Source organism: Malania oleifera, chromosome 13 (genome assembly GCF_029873635.1).
Source record: "Malania oleifera isolate guangnan ecotype guangnan chromosome 13, ASM2987363v1, whole genome shotgun sequence".
NCBI lineage: Eukaryota > Viridiplantae > Streptophyta > Magnoliopsida > Santalales > Ximeniaceae > Malania > Malania oleifera.
The window spans coordinates 67660685-67679751 of record NC_080429.1 but is presented as its reverse complement, the minus strand read 5'-3'; the positions used below and the strand labels follow the sequence as shown (position 1 = coordinate 67679751).

Sequence of the window (19067 nt, the reverse complement as noted above, 5' to 3'; positions counted from 1 at the left end):
TATAGTTAAAATTTTGGCAAGTTTCGCTAAAATTTCGAGATTTCGATAAATTTCAGATGATTCATTGAGATTTCGATAGAAATTTTGCAAGACGAAAATCGAATGCCATTTCGATTTCAAGGGTGACGCAAATTGGAAAATTCGACAATTTCATGGAAATTTAAGATCATGATTATGACATAGGGTGGGATTTGATTAGTAGGAGACATGTAGTTTCAGCGATATGGATACATTCATTTGGTATAACAAGGTATGCTGATTTCCAGAATAGCTTATTTTTTCATTGAGCAACTCCATTTTGTTTTGGGGTGTGAGCGTAGGAGGATTGGTGAATCATTCCTGAGGTAGTCAGTTTTGTCGTAAAAGAAGCCCTGAGGTTCTCGTTCTTCTGTCTTGTGGGGACTTTGGTTGGAATAGAATGCTTGAATATTTCTAGAAAGTTGTCATCTTTAGATTTACTTTGGATAGGGTGTAGTATTTGGAATCTATTTGGCATATAGTTTAGATTATTTCAAGGGCTGTTGCTTTGAGGATGTCGATTGTGATTGGGTGGTATTATTGAGGTGATCTTGATTTTTTTTTTCTCATTATGTTTTAGGACTCTGTCCTCCTATTTTGTAACTTTTTCTCCTTGCTGTCTCTAATGTGGTATTATTGAGGTGATCTTGATTTTTTTTTCTCACTATGTTTTAGGACTCTGTCCTCCTATTTTGTAACTTTTTCTCCTTGCTGTCTCTGATGAAGTTTCTTAGTCTATAATAAAAATGTCAAATTGAGTTATAATCTTAGAACAAACAGCATAGAAGATATTAAGTCCATAACAATTTTCATTACTAAAGCCAAGTCATCCTTGAATGATCATCAACAAAGGTAACAAAATATCATAACCCCAATTTAGATGAGACTCAACTGTCATGTGACTACATGAGGATTGATTGACTCGAGAACAAAGAGGGATGCAATGATGCTTTCTTAACCGACAAGGCTAATATTGTAAACTAGATAGAGGACTCAAACTAGGAACCTACTTCTTTAACTCGCTTATTGAGGATGACCATCGCGACAATGAATATGGAGATGCTTGAGTATAGCTGTGTAAGTAGTAGATAAGGATAGTGAATAAAGTAGTAGAGCCCCAAAATTTATGTCATTTGCTAGTCTCCCTCCCTATATTCAAATCTTGAAGAAAAATAGAATTAGGAAAAAGGTGATTGAACATTTAAAATATTTTGTCACATCACCGATAGGCATAAGATTATAGGGAGATTGAAATAGAATGAGTAGAAATTGCAGGCCCTATCCCTCTAACTATTATTGTACGACTATTTGCTAGTGTAACTTGGGTAAGGTGTCAAAACAATGACTAGGTATATGTGTCGTATGGTTAGTGGTAGTAGAATCTATGGTTGAATGTCTAAAAAAGGGAAATTGGATGACAAATAGGTGAGAGGGAGATCCTTTTTTTTTTTTTTTAATTAGTACTATTGTGGCTGATTCCATAGAAGGATGATTGATAAAAGAGTTGATTTAGGTTTTGTGGAAAGGCTTAAGGTAGAGGTAGGCTATGAGGATTTCACCATATAGCATCTTCAGTTCGTAGATGATACTATCTGTTTTCTTTGGAGAATTTTGCTTGCTTCTTTAATTTGATGATCTTCTGCGTCCCTATCTCTGTTCATTGCAGGTGTTTGAAAATGTGTCAGGGTTGAAAATAAACTTTTGTATGATTAGTTTGGTGGGTCTAGGTATTAATGTGGATCCTTTTGCTAGGCTAGCAGTTTGTCTATATTGAATTGGCCTATTACCTGGTTGGGTGGGTAGTCCTTCCACAAACTTGTTTTGGGGCCCAATTTTTTGTGGGAGTGGCTAGGGGATTGGATGGGTGGAAATAAGAGTTCTTCACTTTAGGAGGTTGCATTACTCAAATTCATGCTTGCCTATCATCCATCCCTTTCTTACCTTTTTATAATTCCTGTGAGAGTGGCATAGAGGCTGGAGAAGTTGAATGTTTTTTTATGGTTTGAGTGCTGATGAGCGGGGTAGAAACCATCTTGTATGTTGGGCGACTATGAGTGGATCAAAAAGGGAGGGAGGCTTGGGTCTAGGTAATTTGGCATCTAAACATATCTCATTGATAGGGAAGGACCGAAGTACTTATGGTGCATTCCTTTAGAATCTAATTCTCTTTGGCACTAGGTAATTCGTAGTAAATTTGCTTTGCTACAAAATGCGTGTGATGCTAAAGTGGGAGTTAATATTATTCTTTGAGTCATTGGAAGTTTGTGTCTCAGATATATCATTTTTCTTTGCCTATGAGTAAGGATGCTTGGGTCCAGGGAATTGACATCTAAAAACGTCTCATTGGTAAGGAAGTACTTATGGTGCATTCCTTTGGCCTAATTCTCTTTGCCACAAGGTAATTAGTAAATCTGGTTTGCTACAAAATGTGTGTGATGCTAAAGTGGGAGTTAATATTATTCTTTGAGTTTTTGGAAGTTTGTGCCTCAGATCTATCATTATTTATTTGCCTAATGTGTAGTATAAAGTCATTGGAAGTTTGTGTCTCAGATATATCATTTTTCTTTGCCTATGAGTAAGGAGGCTTGGGTCCAGGGAATTTGACATCTAAAAACGTCTCATTGGTAAGGAAGTACTTATGGTGCATTCCTTTGACCTAATTCTCTTTGCCACAAGGTAATTAGTAAATCTGGTTTGCTACAAAATGTGTGTGATGCTAAAGTGGGAGTTAATATTATTCTTTGAGTTTTTGGAAGTTTGTGTCTCAGATCTATCATTATTTATTTGCCTAATATGTAGTATAAAGTTGGTAATGGGGAGAGAACTCGTTTTTAGGATGATTTTTGGGTGGGGGAGGTGCCTTTGGCTTATGTGTATCCTTGTTTCTTTCGGTTATCAAATCTTCATGAAATTATAATTTCTACTTTTCTCCTTTTGCTAGAAGATTAGCATTCTTGGGATTTCCACTTTGGGAGAAATTTTAATAGGAGAGGGATTAATGAGTTAGCATTGTTGACCTTCTTGCTTAATCCTTGCATCTGGCAAATAGTTTCTTTCATTATGTTTCTCTAGATGACTTACAATAGTGGGATTGCTTGGATTTGCTTCATTATTTCGTTGAGGTGTTTTTGGTTTTTTGTGTTTCATCATCTAGTAGTTGTTTTTATTTTTGTGAAGGGAGGACTTCATGTTCTCCTTGTTTTATTTATTATTATTATTATTATTATTATTATTATTATTTATTTATTTATTTATTTATTTTTGTTGTATCTTCTTTTCTCTTATTCAATTTTCATTTTCTCATGTAAGAAAAATAAAAAGAAAAAGAGGTCATAGGTTCACCTTTTTGGGCCAAAGATGCAGTAGGAACAGATGTCTGTGTCGACAATAAGTACGCTTGAGTGGTGTACCTCTACCACATGCATCTTTACCATCACAATTTCTCGAACCACCCTGAGAAGAGCCTCTGATCACTGACAAGCAAACCACTAGGAACACCCGGAGTGATGAAGGCACATCTCTTAGTACTAGGTTCTGAGTGCTTGAACTGAGAGGAGTTGAAGGATGTATACTGGAGGAGGCATGAAGCACATGATAGTAAACACCTAGAAGGTTGCCCTATTGAGAATCTTGGACTAGATTGTCTTAAACTTGGGTTTCAAACCTGCTAAGATTTGAAGAATTTTCACATTTTCCTCTATTTTTGCATCTCATGATTCTCTGTATTGAGTTCCTCATGAGACATGAATGCGCTTAATCTTAGCAAAATACTCCATAATACTCCTATCCTCCTGTTGAAAGTACTCTAAGGAGAGATCATACATGCAAGTTATGTTCCTGGAACACAAGATTTTTAGATAATTCTAGATATCCTTACAAATATCAAGGTGCTTGCACATCTGCACAATCTGAGATTCTATGAATGTCCCAATTCCTGAACCCATACCTCCTGCTTGTCATTAGACTCATAATTGGGTCCAAACTGGAAGAGATGTTAGGACTTGCCTAAACCTGTCAAATAAATTTTGATTGTGCTACTAGAACCTTAGAAATTAGAGGAGTTTGACAATATCCAACGGTGGAAGAAGCATGGTAGTGAAATGGCACATGCTCATTTACTGTGGGCATGGATGCATTGTGAGACACAAGTGTTGCCAATGTATGGCCAAACTAGAAAAGAAACTTCAAAAGAGAGGGGAAAGAAGATTCAGGAATAAAAAAAGAGGAAAACAAAATGAATAAAATCAAATTATAATTTAGCATATTCAGGAATTAATAAAATTTTAAAGCCAACTGCCTCGCCCCCTTCTATGGTTTTTGAAATTGTCTACTTCATGAACACTTGTCAAGCACATTATGTGCCAAGTACAAATATCCAGTGCACATAGGCCTCTGTAAGTAATTATTTCTATTCAACTTCTCCTTTGTGGTCTATTGTAGTGACATAAGAACTAGACTCTTAGTACTTATGGACACCATCCCAAGTAGAGACAACAAATAAACAGAAATAAAAAACTAACAGCACCAACTGCTCCTCAGTCATGAGCATGTACTCCCAGATATCATTCTTTTCCAAGAGATTAAATTGGAATTGGTAGATGGATGGGGGGTTGTTAGAAGTATTTGGGGTTACCATTGTAGGGATTGGGAATTTTCGCCCTCACGTGTTGCCTTAGGTGTTCCTTCTGAGTCAACTAAACACCGTGATTGATGAGTGGGCAGGTGGGTTAGACATACCTCTCGCCCAATGGGAAGTAATGAGGCTAGTCTCTCCTCCATCCCCCTAGGCTGAGGAGGGGCAACAACCTTGTCAAGGTGTAGGCTAAGCCAACTCAAAGTTAAGCGATTTATACCAAGCTAGAACCTACACTTGAATAGGAAAAACTGGAGATTTCTTCTTTTTAGAATTCCAGATCAAGGTTAGATCCCGTCCCTTATTACTAACTTATTTCAAAATATATATTTAGAGGACCTCTATAAACTGGTGTTGGATGTGTTAGATTGGAATCTTATAATAGTTGGTCATGAGTTCAAGTCCAAGGAAACAACCACTCTTCATAAAAGCTGGGGTAAGGTTGCATACATTATGACAACCCCCCTCCTATTGTCACAAACCTACAAGCCTTGTGGCGTAGGGACGCCTTTTACCATTAATCAATGTTAAAGGGGTTAGATTGGAATCTTGTAACAATTGATCAAAAGAGTTGGTTAGAGAGACCGTTTGATGAAGAGGATGAGGGGGGTGGTTTTTGGGATGGAAAGGGATAAGGCCCCAGGCTTGAATGGTTTTAACATTGCCTTCTTTCAAGATTGTTGGGAGGTTGTTAAGGGCGATTGTTGAAGGTTTTTACTGAGTTATTTGGAAATGGGATTTTGAGCAAGAGCATCAACTCCTTGTTTATAACCTTGGTGCCAAAAAAATCCAGCTCTATCAAGGTTGAGGATTTTAGAACTATCAGTCTTGTCTCTAGTGTGTATAAGATTATCACAAAAGTTTTAGCTAATAGATTGAGTGTGGTGCTTGTTGATACTATTTATAGCGCCCAAAGTGCGTTTTGGGGTGGGGGGCAAATAGTGGATGATATTCTAGTGGCTAATTAGAGGATACTCATAGGAATTAGAAGAGGGGGCTTGTTTTTAAATTAGATTTTGAGAAAGCACACGGTAGAGTGAGTTGGAGCTTCTTGGATAGTCTTCGTGAGAAAGGGTCTTGGTGAGCATTAGTGTTGTTGAATTAGAAATTGTTTATCTAATATGTGGTTCTTGATGATTGTGAATGGTGAACCCAAATCCTGATTTAGTTCTTCGGGTGGCATTAGACAAGGAGATCCTTTATCCCCCTTTTTGTTTCTCCCTGTAGTTGATATTTTGAGTAGGATGATGGTAAGGCTGTGGAGAGGGGGCTGGTGAGAGGTTTAGAAGTAGGGAGAGAGGGAGTGGTGGTATTTGATCTCTGGTTTTCAGATGATACCATTTTCTTTCTTGATGGTCATAACCCTTTTTTTTGGAGATTTTTTAGGTCCCCAAATTTTGGGGAGGGTGCCTGGTCTTTAAATTAGTATGGAGAAGAGTGGTTTAGCAGCTTTGAATGTGCCCATGGAGTGTGTTAGGGAGTGGGCTACTGAAGTGGGGTGTGGCATTCTAGATTATCCCTTATCTAGGGGTCCCTTTGGGGGGTAATCCCAGAGTAGCAAATTTTTGGAACCCGGTAGTGGAAAAGGTGATGAAGAGATTAGATGGGTGGAAGGGGGTCTTTTCTCTCTTGGGGCAAGAATAACCTTGATGTAGGTTTGTCTTTCTAGCATTCCGCTATATTTCCTGTCTGCTTTAAGATTCCGGTGGGGATTGCTAGCAAGCTTGAGAGAATTATGAGAGACTTTTAGTGGTTTGTGTGGTGGGTCATAGGGACCACTTAGCTAGCTGGGAAAATTTCTAGTTCTAAAAAGGGTTTGGGGGTTGTGGTGGTGGGGGGGGGGGGGGGGGGGGGGGGGTGGTGGGGACTGGGTCTAGGTAAGTTGGTGCTATAAACACTGCTGTTTTAGCTAAATGTTTATCTGCTTCCCTCTAGAAGAATCTTCCCTTTGGCAAATAGTAATAAGAGTAAATTTGGTTGGGTGAGAATAGGTGGGATACCAAGGTTAATTTAAAATGTTCTTTGGGGAGTTTGTGGTGGTCCATTTCTCTAATTTATTCTTCATTCACCCCTCACACTAAACTTAAGGTGGGGAGGGGTTCACATTTATTTCTGGAAAGACCCATGGCGGGGTAATGTTTCTTTTTCCATTTCTTTCGCTCGTCTCTTTTGTTTATTCTTTGGGCAAAATAGAGCCATTTTTACCTTTGTGGGTGATTTGAGTAGTCCTTTGGTTTCCTTGGATCTCCATTTTAGGAGATCTCTCAATGATATGGACTAGGGAGATGATGGACTTCTCATCTTTGCTATCCTTATTGAATGGAAGTGACCCTTCTTTGAGGAGGAATGTTTGTTCTTTGTCTTTGGATTACTTGGATGTATATTTTTGCAAATCATATTTTGATTTCTTGATCTAATCCAATTCTTCATTTCCACTCTATCCAACTATTTGATAACTTGGAAGGCCAATTTACGCTGCGAATTTGCTTGGGAGAGAGCTGGGTATGTCCTTATTCGGGGGAAGACTTGTGAGCCATTTCTTTCACAAGCTTTGGAAGAAGGAAGGAGAAGGCAGTATTATGGAAGTGTGGCATATTTGCAGTTTTATGGGGAATATGGATGGAGTGCAATGCATGGATTTTTTCTGGGAAAAAAATCAAGTTGGGTGCTGGGTTGGGATGAAATTTAGTATTTGGCCTCACTGTGGTGTGTCAGTTTTGGACTTTTCAGAGGGGTTAGTTTTCAGGGGGTACAAATAAATTGGAGGAACATGCTAGTGTGTTGATTTTTTCTATCTTTGTTGTTCTTAGTTGTTTATTTCTGGTTTGTTCCAGATCTTTTTTGGAAGATGCCTCATTCTCCCTCTTGTAAATTCTTTTTCTGTAAATGAAATTTTCATTTTCCATAAATTGCTGAGCACAAAAACTAACTAAACCCAACAATCCCTTGAGCCAATTCTTCTTTATTATTCGCCAACAAGAATCATTTTCTTTTCATTTGTTTTGGGAAAGCTTACACATGAAATATGAATTTTTTTTATTTTTAAAATTAAAATGTATTTATTATTTTGCTTCTTGTTTGTATATGCTTGCCATTTAGAATTGATTTTGGAAATTTGTACCGAATCTTATGATTTGATTCTCAATTCTCTATTCCTAAAATTGAAATTTCAATTCACGATTCGAATCTCAATTTGAAAACTATGGTGTGTTGAACGGTGATGAAATTTTGCAGGTAGGCCTTTCGGTGGTATCTGTTACTGATTATGTGGGAGGTGGTGTGAAAATCTCGAGGAAAGGGTGTTTGAAAAAAGGGGATGACATCTGGGATTGTGATCTACAGTAATGAAAAGGGGATGACTGGAATTTTTGGAAAAGTCCAAAACAGCTCTTCAGGTTTTTTTTTTTTTTTAAGACTGAAATTTTAGGGCAGAGAAGATGGTAGAAGGGGATGAAATCGGGGATTGGGATCTAGAGTAACAAAGTGAGAGAAGGAAGAAGTGGAGGGGGAAAAGGAGTGAAAGGGGAAGATGGGGGAATTGAAATGGAAGTAGGGAGATCGATTTTGTGCTCTGATACCAAATGATGCAGGGCCAGCATCAGGGCTCTGCAGCCATGGGGTGAAATTTGAAGAAAATGAAGAGAAGGGGAAGAGAGGAGTGAGGAGATAAAAGGGGGAAATCTCATGTTCACCTCAAATTCAAATTCAAGAACCACCTCCTGGCTTTCACGGACTATTTGTTGTGAGAAATCCTCCAACACATGAACTTACACATATACCCTTATAAATACATTAAATTACAAACATACCACTAAAATACACAAATATTACAAACAAGCCACCAAATATACATAATTCTATACTAATTTAACTACACAGAGTTACAATCCCTTGAGCCAATGCTGCTTATTTATTCTCCAACAAGGATCTTCCCAAGATCTTGGTTGCCTAAATCAAATTTCCTGTAGAAACAATTTGGCCTCAAATTTTGAAATGCTGGGTTATCAGAGGTAAGAAACAATTTTGGACTCTTTGAAATCCGGCGCTTGGGTGATACAAGAAACCACGTTCCATTGACAGCACCATTGACTTGAATTGAGAATTGGCATCAATGAGCACATCAGGAATGACAAACTCAACAATGAGAATGTTTGAAAGACTTTGGATGTCTTCAAACACATGCATTCCTTGCTTGTAGTGTCTTCAAGTTGGGTTGCTTTGGCAGATTCTTTATCTTGGTTGTTTGGTAGAACAGGTTTCAAAATGATCTTCTTACCATTATAGTGGAGGACATGTGTTTTTGAATCCTTGAGTCATTCCCAAATCATCTGTACAAGGATAACCAAGGAGAACATGGCCAATATTCATGGGAATGACATCACACTAAACATTAGCAATATATTCACCCATTTGGATAGGAACCAAACATATTTCACAAACATTTAGAGTTATGAACCCTAGATATCCATAAGGCTTTGGGTGAGGTTTTGGATGAAGTTCCATGTAAGTGACTTCATTTATAGAAACCAAATTCATAGGGTATTTTCCATCAATGATGATTGGCAACTTTTTCTCACATTTGAGAAAGGTGTGAAAAAGCTTGAATTTGTGGCGAAAGTATGACAAACTGTTCCTTTTTCCACTAGTTTGTCACCGTGTTGCAATTATATATCACCAAAGACCCTTAAACAAGTTGCTAACAATCCTCAATATATTCTTGCAAACCACAAATCTGATTCCAAACTTTCTTTTTAATTCACGTGTGGTCTAGGTCCCTTGCAAAATGTAAAACAAATTCACAGAAAACTGACAAGCACAGCTTTGCAAACTGATTTTTTGCAAACTGATATTTATTGTTGGCAGTCATGGATCCATGCTCCAATGTGTTGATGGTACACTAATTCTTCAAGTTCTAGCCTTATATATATAAAGATACCTCGCTTACAAAATGTCATGTCCAGAACCAAGCTATCATGCTCCAGGAAAAACCCAAATTGTCGAGGCTGGAACAAATTTCTCACGAGTTTGCAACTTGCAGGACAGGGAGGAAATCTTCTGCTGCCACGTGGGACCACACATGTGGTCAGACAGTGATGACATTTTGCAGGTCATTCGGTGGTGTCTATTTCTGATGGTGTGGGAGGTGTCATGAAAATCTTCGAAGGAATGGGTGTTTGAAAAATGGGGACATGACTGGAATTTTAGGAGAAGTTCAGTAATGCTCTTTGGCGTTTTTTTTCTAGGCTGAAATTTCAGGGCAGAGAGGATGGTTGAAGGGGATGAAATCTGGGATTGGGATTTAGGGTAAGAGGAGGAGAAGAAGAAGAAGAAGAAGCAGTCGGAATAGATCAGAGAATAAGAAGAGCAGAGAGGGAGAGAGAAGTTGCAGAACAGAGGAGAGGAGGAAGAGAAGTGGTGGAAAAGAAGAGTGAAAGGGGAAGATGGGTGAGTTGAAATGGAAGAATGGAGATCGATTTTGGGCTATGATACCTAATGATGTAGGGCCAGCATCAAGGGTCTGCAGCCATGGGGAGAAATTAGATGAAATTGAAGAGGAGAAGAGAGGATAGAGGAGATGCAAGGGGGAAATCTCACATTCAATTCAAATTCATATTCAACAACCATCCTCTACATGGATTTCACACACTATTTATTAGAAAGCCTCTAACACATGAAATTACTAACATACCCTTAACATACACAAATATTACAAACAAGCCCCTAAATATACATAATCCTATACCATCTGAACAAACTATTATTTACTAACTAGACCAACAATTCCTAGATCCAATTCTTAATTATTCTCCAACAAAGATCTTCCCGAGGTCTTGCTTCTTGTCCTATATCACTCTCTCATTTACCTATATTTTAACCACCAGCAGAGGGAAGGGCATCAACATGCGTTCCTGGCATATTAATGATTCCATTTTCATATTTCGTTTAAATCCCTGAGTTACTGATATGGACTCAATGATGGCCATGCTGCAGTCTCTATTCCTCATCCCTTTTTTTTTTTTTTGGGGCTGTTCTTCTTCTCCTCCTCTTCCATGTCCTTTTTATTGTTGTTGTTCCTCTCTTTTTTTTAGTTTTTATCATTGTTATTGTGTAGTGTGCTGGTTTGAATTTTATTTACCAGTTATATTTGATGCTCAGCGAACTGAGAAAGCTATCATTTTGTGGTTCAATATTGAGGACTTGTTAAGAGTACATATTCCTAGAGTGAGTTAAACTTGACTTCAAGTATGACAATCACAACCTCAAATTCCCCATTCTTCTTCCTCCTTTTTTTACCTCTCCATTTTTTCCCTCTTATTCATTCTATTGTTTCTCATTGAAAACAACAAGAAGGTGCAGGAAGAAGATTTTAGTGGAATTTGGACTACAACCCCCTTTGTTACTTTTGGTTTAAATTCAGTGGATAGAGAAGGGCTAGATGTTCCATGATTCAATATTCATTTAGCATTTTTGTTGTGCAATGCCTTTTTTGTTTTCTTAAGATGATTTGCTTATGGCGTTCCTGTGTTGAGCAACTTATTTTTCCTATTAATCAAAAATGATCTATTGATAATCTCACTTTCTTTGTTTTCTGTGCATCTTCTCTATAGCTCATCATATTTTGTGTTTATGGATTCTTTGCTTAGGGTAACCAAGCATTCAAAGATAAGCAGTGGCAAAAGGCTATTGGCTTCTACACAGAGGCCATCAAACTTAGTTGCAATAATGCCACATACTACAGCAACAGGGCTGCGGCGTATCTGGAACTAAGGAGGTATTTTTATTTATTTTTATTTTTTGAGTTTCTTCCTCAAATTATGTGCCATCCTTCTGTGGTTGACAAATTTGTTTTTGTTTATCCAGTTTCCTTCAGGCTGAGGCAGATTGTACCAAGGCCATCAATCTTAATAAAAAGGTAATTATTTTTTGAAAATCACATTTGTAATTGTCTATTTGATAGTCTTATGTTTTGGGTGGTGTCAAATTATTCATGCTGCAGCAATGTTCATACAATGGCATAAGATAACCTGTGCCCTGGGGCTACTAGTTATATATTTCCAAACAATGGCACCTTAACTGGTAGCTTAGAGCACTTGCTATATATGCCATTTTATGAACATCAGTGATTAGCCCCTTAACAAAGGGTACTCATTTGGTAAGAAATGTATATCATTCAATGCATTGGGAATCATCACATTTATTGAAACTCACTCCTTTCTATTTTCTAAGCCTGGATGCTTGAGGTTACTAAAGTTATGATTTGACAGGCAACTGACCATGATATTTCTGCATGTGTTACGTAAAGCATACATAATTCAAATTATAATATTTATGTAGATTCTTTAATTGAGAATTGTAGCTCATTAACTGGTATCCACTATCCATCCTATTTATTCATCGAAATGAAGCATGTATCAAGAATTTAAAATGCAAGAAGAGAAGTAAAAGACAGCAGATTCTTAGGTAGGCAATGATGTTAATGTCATCTCATGCTGCACAAAAATGGACAAGCGAATCTCAAAAGGTGCAAGGGCACAATGTATGTTGGCATGTCTAATAGTAGACTATTTATCGTAAAATGGACAGGTTTAGAGAGTTTGAGATGTGTTTTCTATATGGTTTTTGCTGCTTAGTCGAAATGCGGGGTGTAGATGGCAATAGAAATATAAATGCTAAAAAAGTCATTTGATGTCTAATAGTAGACTATTTATCGTAAAATGATGGACAGGTTTAGAGTTTGAGATGTGTTTTCAATATGTTTTTTGCTGCTTAGTCTAAATGCAGGGTGTAGACAGCAATAGAAATGTAATGCTAAAAAAAATCATTTGACATTTTTGAAAAGAATTATAGAATTGAATTTTTAGTGGAAACTCATCTATTTGTTCAATCTATGAAATGTTCTTTTAATTACTTGGATAACTACATGATACTATCAAAGTGCTGTTGCTTTGCTTGGCCTACAATTTGATATTATTGGTTGCCCTGTTTTTTGTGCTTTTTTATCAGTGTCTAGGATTGAGTGCCTGCTGCTGCACCAAAGACAACAGGTGATAGTGATAATGGTAGGGCAACTTAAATCCATTATAGCATATACAGTCCAAGCCCTGTGGTTCAGTTAACTTGATCTGCATCTTGGGCCTCTGCTGCATGGAAAATTGCTGGCCATAATCCTGTCAACATTGGTAGTCAACGTGACTTGATATAGCGTCCTACGGCAGTTGCACTGTCTCCACACATTAGCTTGCACTGTCTCCACACATTAGCTATGCTCTAGATATGGTTACCTTAGATGACTTCTTTTAACACTTTTTTTGTTATTGGAGATGTTGATGTCCAATTCTCATGAGGTGTTCTGTTTTACCAATACTATGTCATGATTCGTCATGTTTGAGATGCTGAATTTAGATATGGATTCTCTTTTAGTAGAAGTTGGCTAGCTACTCAGTCATCCAATCTAAACCCAATCAACCAACCAACCAACCTGCAGAGTTGAATACAGAGTTAATTTTGGTCATATTTTTGCATCAATCTCCTAAATGATGGTTTAATTTCTTTTCTTATTTATTTATTTATTTTTGAAAAAAAATGTGGCCAATCTTACCCCTTGTTGATATTTGAACTGCGTGTGCAATCTCCAATAATCTTTGCCTTCTGTTGTTGTTGTTGGTTTTCTTTTTTCTTTTTCCCCCCTTTTTGGGAAGGGGAAGGGGAGCAACACTGTTCTAGTAGCTATGTTGATGGGGGACATTGCTCCAAATTGGAAATGAGGTTCTTTTTAGGTTTTTTATTTTAATAAATTTCTCCTATTATAGATCAGTTTGGTGTGTTTGGGTTGATTTAGTTTGTTTGGAAATTGTGTTTTCCTCTCCTCTTTTCCTCTCTCTTGGTGGAAGAACATCAGCCCTTAGGGCAACACACAAAAGCAATAGAGGAAGAAAGGGTGGAGATTATTCATTGGGGTATTTTAGTTATGGGAAGGGGTGAGATTGATTGGGTTTGGATTTGGCAAATTATTTTATGTGTAAGATCATATTCATCTATAGCTTTCATGAACAAAAGTTCTGATTATATCCTTATGCCAAGATCATCTAACTGTTGATTAATGCTCGACAATAAGCTTGCTCCAGAGTCTATGGTGCAGCAAGAGTTGTGAATTTGGCAGGGGTTTATCAGTGTTGGCTCAAGTTGATGCAAAACTAGGGAGATTAAAGGAGGAGATGATTATATGTGCGTGTGTGAGGGAGGAGTGAAAAAAGGAGGGAGGCCAGGAAAATTGTATCTGCCGTAGTAACATACAAAATCAATTAGGATTTTGAATCATAATCAACTCCGATTACAACCTTAAAAGGTATGCTCTTTAATCTTTACAGGCACCTGTGACATGAAAAAGAAATCAAATAAAAAACCTGAAATAGGAAGTCATCTAAAACCTTAACCAAATCCCTAATTTGATTCCCTAGAAGGTAAAATTACAAAACACTCTTGAACCTCATAGGTTCAAATCATGGGAACAATCTCTCCAAGCATGGAGGTGAGATTGGGTTCATCTTGCCCTCTCCAGACCTCCCTCCTGGATGGCATGGGAGCCTTGAGCACTTGATGTTACATCAATGAAAATAAAAAAGAAAAAAAAAATAGAATAAATCAATTAACAGATCTTCTTATTGCATGTCATGAACTGTTCCTTTTTCTTAATCTACATGATATTAGGAAAAAAAAAAAAATTTCTAATATTGCTCGAGAACGAGAGAATAAAACGTAGTTTTTTTTCTTCTTTCTTTTCCTTTTCTATTCTCTCCGTAAAATATTTTACGAAACAGAGCCTTAGATATTTGCCCATTTCTACACTCCCCTTGGTTAATCATCATACTTGGGAGTAGTACTGGAGGCATTAATAATAAATATGCATTATAGCTTATGTATTTTATTTATTTTTTATTTTTAAAATTGTTGTGTAGAAGGGTCCTATGGGGCATTGCCATGATAAAAGTTGGGCACTGTCATGTGAGTGGCTGCTTCCTGTCAAGTGCCAACAAATAAGTCAAGGGCTTGTTTGGTTAAGGATTCGTATTGTTGTTTTTGGAAAGAAAAAAGGGATCGTGTATTTTATATACTCAAAAACGCATTTCGAAAATCTGTTTTCAAAGTTGTTTTCAAAAATGGAGACAGTGGAACTGCAGTTGGTTGAGGTTGATCCAAGTAATTAATAATATTTTTTTATTATCATTATTACTATTATTATTAGAAAATGGGTTATACCCCATACCTCCGTCTTCATTGCAACTGAAAATGGTATCGTAAAATATAGGAAATGCTTTAAAATTGTTTCCTGAAAATCGTTTTTTTAGGGTGTTTTCGGATATGTTTGCGAAAAATGTTTTTCAAACACTTGACCAAACTTAAATTTTGTGTAATTTTTCTATCCTGTGTTTCTAGATACTGAAAATTGTTTCGACACCTTGACCAAACAGGCCTGAAAAATCAGGACCATATCTAGCCTACCCCTCCTAAAACCTTTGCTTTAGTGGGATTAGCATTAGGTAACAGTCTTTTTACATGTTATATGCAATACTTAAAGCATTTGGTTCTTTCTATATGAAATAAAATGGTATTATTATAATATCTCAAGTGGGAAGCTAGGTCAGTTCCCTCTTTCGAGGGATCTTTCTGAGAGAAAATGCTGAAGCTGCAAATAGAGTGTGCTTGCACTATATTGCAACAAATTGTCTTGACAGGCTGACAGCTATGGACAAAAAAACTGTGGAGTACGCCAAAGTCCAACCAACCCCACTTGAGAGAGAGAGAGAAGCACCAAGCAATACCAGTTCAACCCTAATGGTGATCAAATCTCATTTTTCTATGGATTTGGTTTCCAATGGATCCTAAACTGGCCTAAACTAATTGGCCTATGCATAGTGTTCCCTTAGCACATCTGAAGTTTCCTGACTCTTGTTATGTGTTATGTAGGTGTTAGCCTAATCTATCAGTAGAAATATCTTCTTGTACACTGTTATTGAACATCATTAGATGTGTAACATTGTTTCTTGTTTTTTATTTCTTCTTTGTTTTAATAATGCAGAATGTGAAGGCGTATTTGCGGAGAGGCACAGCACGAGAGATGCTCGGTTATTATAAGGAGGCAATTGAAGGTGAGGCCACTCCTTACTGTGCTTACTGATTATGTGGACATTGTATTGTGTCCTTTGTGCTGGATGTTTCCTGTTCATATTTTGAGGGAATATACATTTTGAGTGTCTGAAATTGAAGAGTGTTGAGCCTCAAGCAAGTTGAGGACATGGTCATGGCTCCTTATAGAAGTGTCTTGGCTATATTTAGGTTATCTTATTTAATAGCTTATACTTTGAGAACTGGAGAGTCAATTTGTCAATGTTGAGTTGACCTGGGAGTCGTTTTTCTAGTGTGCATTTTGCAAATTCTTTTTGGTTGTGTTTGGCACGAAACAAGAGTTTGGAAGGATTTATTTTGAGGTGTGGAAAATCCTTCTTCCATTGCTATCCTTTCAGTTACCTACCACATCAAATGTGGGAAAAGTTATTTCTTACTCATTTTTTCTTCAGTTCCCCTTTCTCGTCTTCTTGCCAAGCACAGCTTTTTTGTGCTAGTATCTAGAATTGTTGGAATAATCTCTCTCTCTCTCTCTCGTTCTCCAGATTTCAGATATGCACTTGTTCTTGAGCCGACCAATAAAAGAGCAGCCCAGTCTGCTGACAGGTTAAAGAAGTTGTTTCCATAAGTGAAGTGAAAACTTGAAGAGAACTCAAGCCTTAGCATGGGGACATCTTTTTGCAACTACCAGTAAATCTCTGTATGGAACTGTCATGGGGGATGGCCATTGATGCATATATTGACAGCCCTGACGAAGAAATTTTGAGGTGTGGTCAGAAAAGTTGTTCCTGCCTAATCTGGTTACCTGGATGCCATACTCTATTTGTTCGTATGGCCTGATTTTGTCTCAAAAGCATTTTATTGTCGGATTGTAACTCTTCATTGAGCTGAGGACTTTATTGGTCAAGCTTTATTAATCTTATCTTATCATTCTTTTTTTTTTCTTTCTGTAAATGACTTAAATTATTTAGTCCCTTCGGCAGCTGTCATTGTGTTGACTGGAATTTTTTTGTCCCGTCACTTGGTGTAGAATAAACTGTGAATGTGAGGTATTATTTCTGCTGAATATATGAGGTCAAACAAATCATGATATTCAATTGATGTGGCAGTGGGAGGGACTTTGATTGGCCTTTTTATTTTTGGGTTCTGTTTGGATGTTTTCAGCTGTAAAAGTCATGAACTAATTCTTATTATTTGAACAGTTAGTAGTCTTTTTTCAGTTGCAGTGTACTGTGAGTTATTGTTTGAAGTATTTGGATGTGTACTAGGAGAGCATAAGCATGACACATGAGAGTGGCTAATGAACCTGGTATTTTGGTTGAGTGCGCTGTGCTTGCTGGCACATTTAGGGTTGCAATCAGGGAGTGTTAAAACTTTTCTAATTGTGGACCAGGACCACTGAAAGTTGAAAGATAATCTCATTAATGAGACCGATGTCATCTTAATAGATTTCATTTGGTCAAAAGATTTCTGATCACCAATGTGCTTTTGCTCAAATTTTGTATGATCTCGGATGATGTTTACTTGGCGTTGCACTATTCGAGCAACAGAAGAAGCAAAAACAAGGCTTTCAGAAGCTTGAAAGATAAGAGAGAGAATGGCCTTTCTGAGCTTAAAAGATTTGAGTGAGCAAGGCCTTTCGAAGCAACCGCGAGGAAAATGGATATTGGATTCAGTCGCTTGAAACTAGAATCACTTGATGCTTCGAATTCATTCGATGCACCCAGTTTGTTCGTAAGAAATAAAATGGTCATGTGCGAACTAATGCGGCCAGCTGCGCATTCAAAATAAGTTCCTCTTCCCCTTAATTATGTGCGTTATTAGGTATGTGGCATTTGGATTTCTTATTATGCTTGTTTGGAGACCTCAGATTTTTTAACATTGAAAGAACGAAGAAACTCTAACCTTCGTTTATGATTTATTGGCAGTAGTACCAAAAGCAAAGATAAGTTGGTTGTCGAAAAATACCAAATGTTAAAATTTTCTTTGATAATACGCATCTCTGTATATCGAGCTTTCTCATTAGATCGAGCTCCATGGAAAACACAAACTTATCTTTTTGTTAATCATTAAAAAAATTGTTTAAAAGAGTCGCCATCCCTTTATTTGTGAGCGCACAGGTCAAATTTCACAAGTCAGCCAAATTCTCAAGGAGATTGAATCAAATGATTTTTCATACAGAAAATTGAATTCCTTATTTTTAAATAAAAAAATTAAATATTTGTGATTACAAGAACACTTTGTGACTGGCATATTCATCGGCTAGTCATTCAGCTATGGTTTAGAATTGGATTGTTTTGGGTGCTGTTGTTTATGTTTCTATTTTTCATTCTTGTTTTTTTTATTTAAAATTATCATATGGAACAATCTCATGTTTCAACTTTCAGAATTTGAAAAAATGTTCTCAAATGTTGTAAATGTTTATTTATTATTATTATTATTATTATTATTATTATTATTATTATTATTATTATTATTATTATGCAAATGAAAACAAACCAATGCAGCACAATTCTAAGCAATGGGTACATGAATTTCTAAGTAGCTGAAAAATAAGGTTATGTTTGGTTTGCAAAATGCCTATTCTAAAAAATAGATTAGTTTTATTAGGTTAGTTACAATTAGTTATATAAGAAATTATATTTTTACTATAAAGTAAATAACGATGTGAAACATTTTATGAGTCCATAATAAGGGATACACAAGAAATAACTATTTCCAAGTTTCATAATGAGGATGTGTATTTCTTTCTTATTATACGTTGAATGAAATAATTAGGAATTATAAGGAATAAGTAATCATTTGATTTCCAAAATTGAAATTATATTTAATCTTAAATAGCTATTTAGTCGAATCAAATAAATCAATTCCAACTGGGGTTCAATTCTAGGTAGATATACTTATGGAGCCAACGGTACCTGTGGATGGTGAGAATTTACTCTGTGAGTCAGCTAGGACCATGGATGGTGAGAGTTCGCTCTGTGAGCCAGCGGGGATCGTGGATGGTGAGAGTTTTCTGTGAGCTAGCGGGGACCGTGGATGGTAATGAAGATGTGTCCCAGGAGTCGGGTTAACCGAACGTCCAACTGATGCACGGAAGCTGTATCCACATTTTGGACTTTACCTGATCAGCAAGACTTAGGGGGAAGACGCTGATCCGTAGATTTGGTGCCGCACCAGGGGGTTCGAAGGGCTTGTTGGTGACTGGAATTCCTATGTAATAAAAAAAAAAAAATACACGCACATTGGTATTTGTTTGGCACTCCAAACGAAATGATCATTCAGAGCAAGA

At 36.9% G+C, this 19067-nt stretch overlaps 1 protein-coding gene across 1 annotated transcript in view; it reads left to right on the top strand.

The window, feature by feature from the left end:
• Positions 1 to 16991, top strand: part of LOC131146370 (translocon at the outer membrane of chloroplasts 64) — a 66554-nt gene extending 49563 nt beyond the window's left edge. Inside the window, exons 10-13 of the mRNA XM_058095951.1 lie at positions 11296 to 11423; positions 11513 to 11564; positions 15729 to 15798; positions 16321 to 16991. Coding sequence (XP_057951934.1) covers positions 11296 to 11423; positions 11513 to 11564; positions 15729 to 15798; positions 16321 to 16403 — 333 coding nt within the window. The 3' untranslated portion in view covers positions 16404 to 16991. The remainder of the gene's footprint in view (positions 1 to 11295; positions 11424 to 11512; positions 11565 to 15728; positions 15799 to 16320) is intronic.
• The last annotated feature ends 2076 nt before the right edge of the window (positions 16992 to 19067 follow it).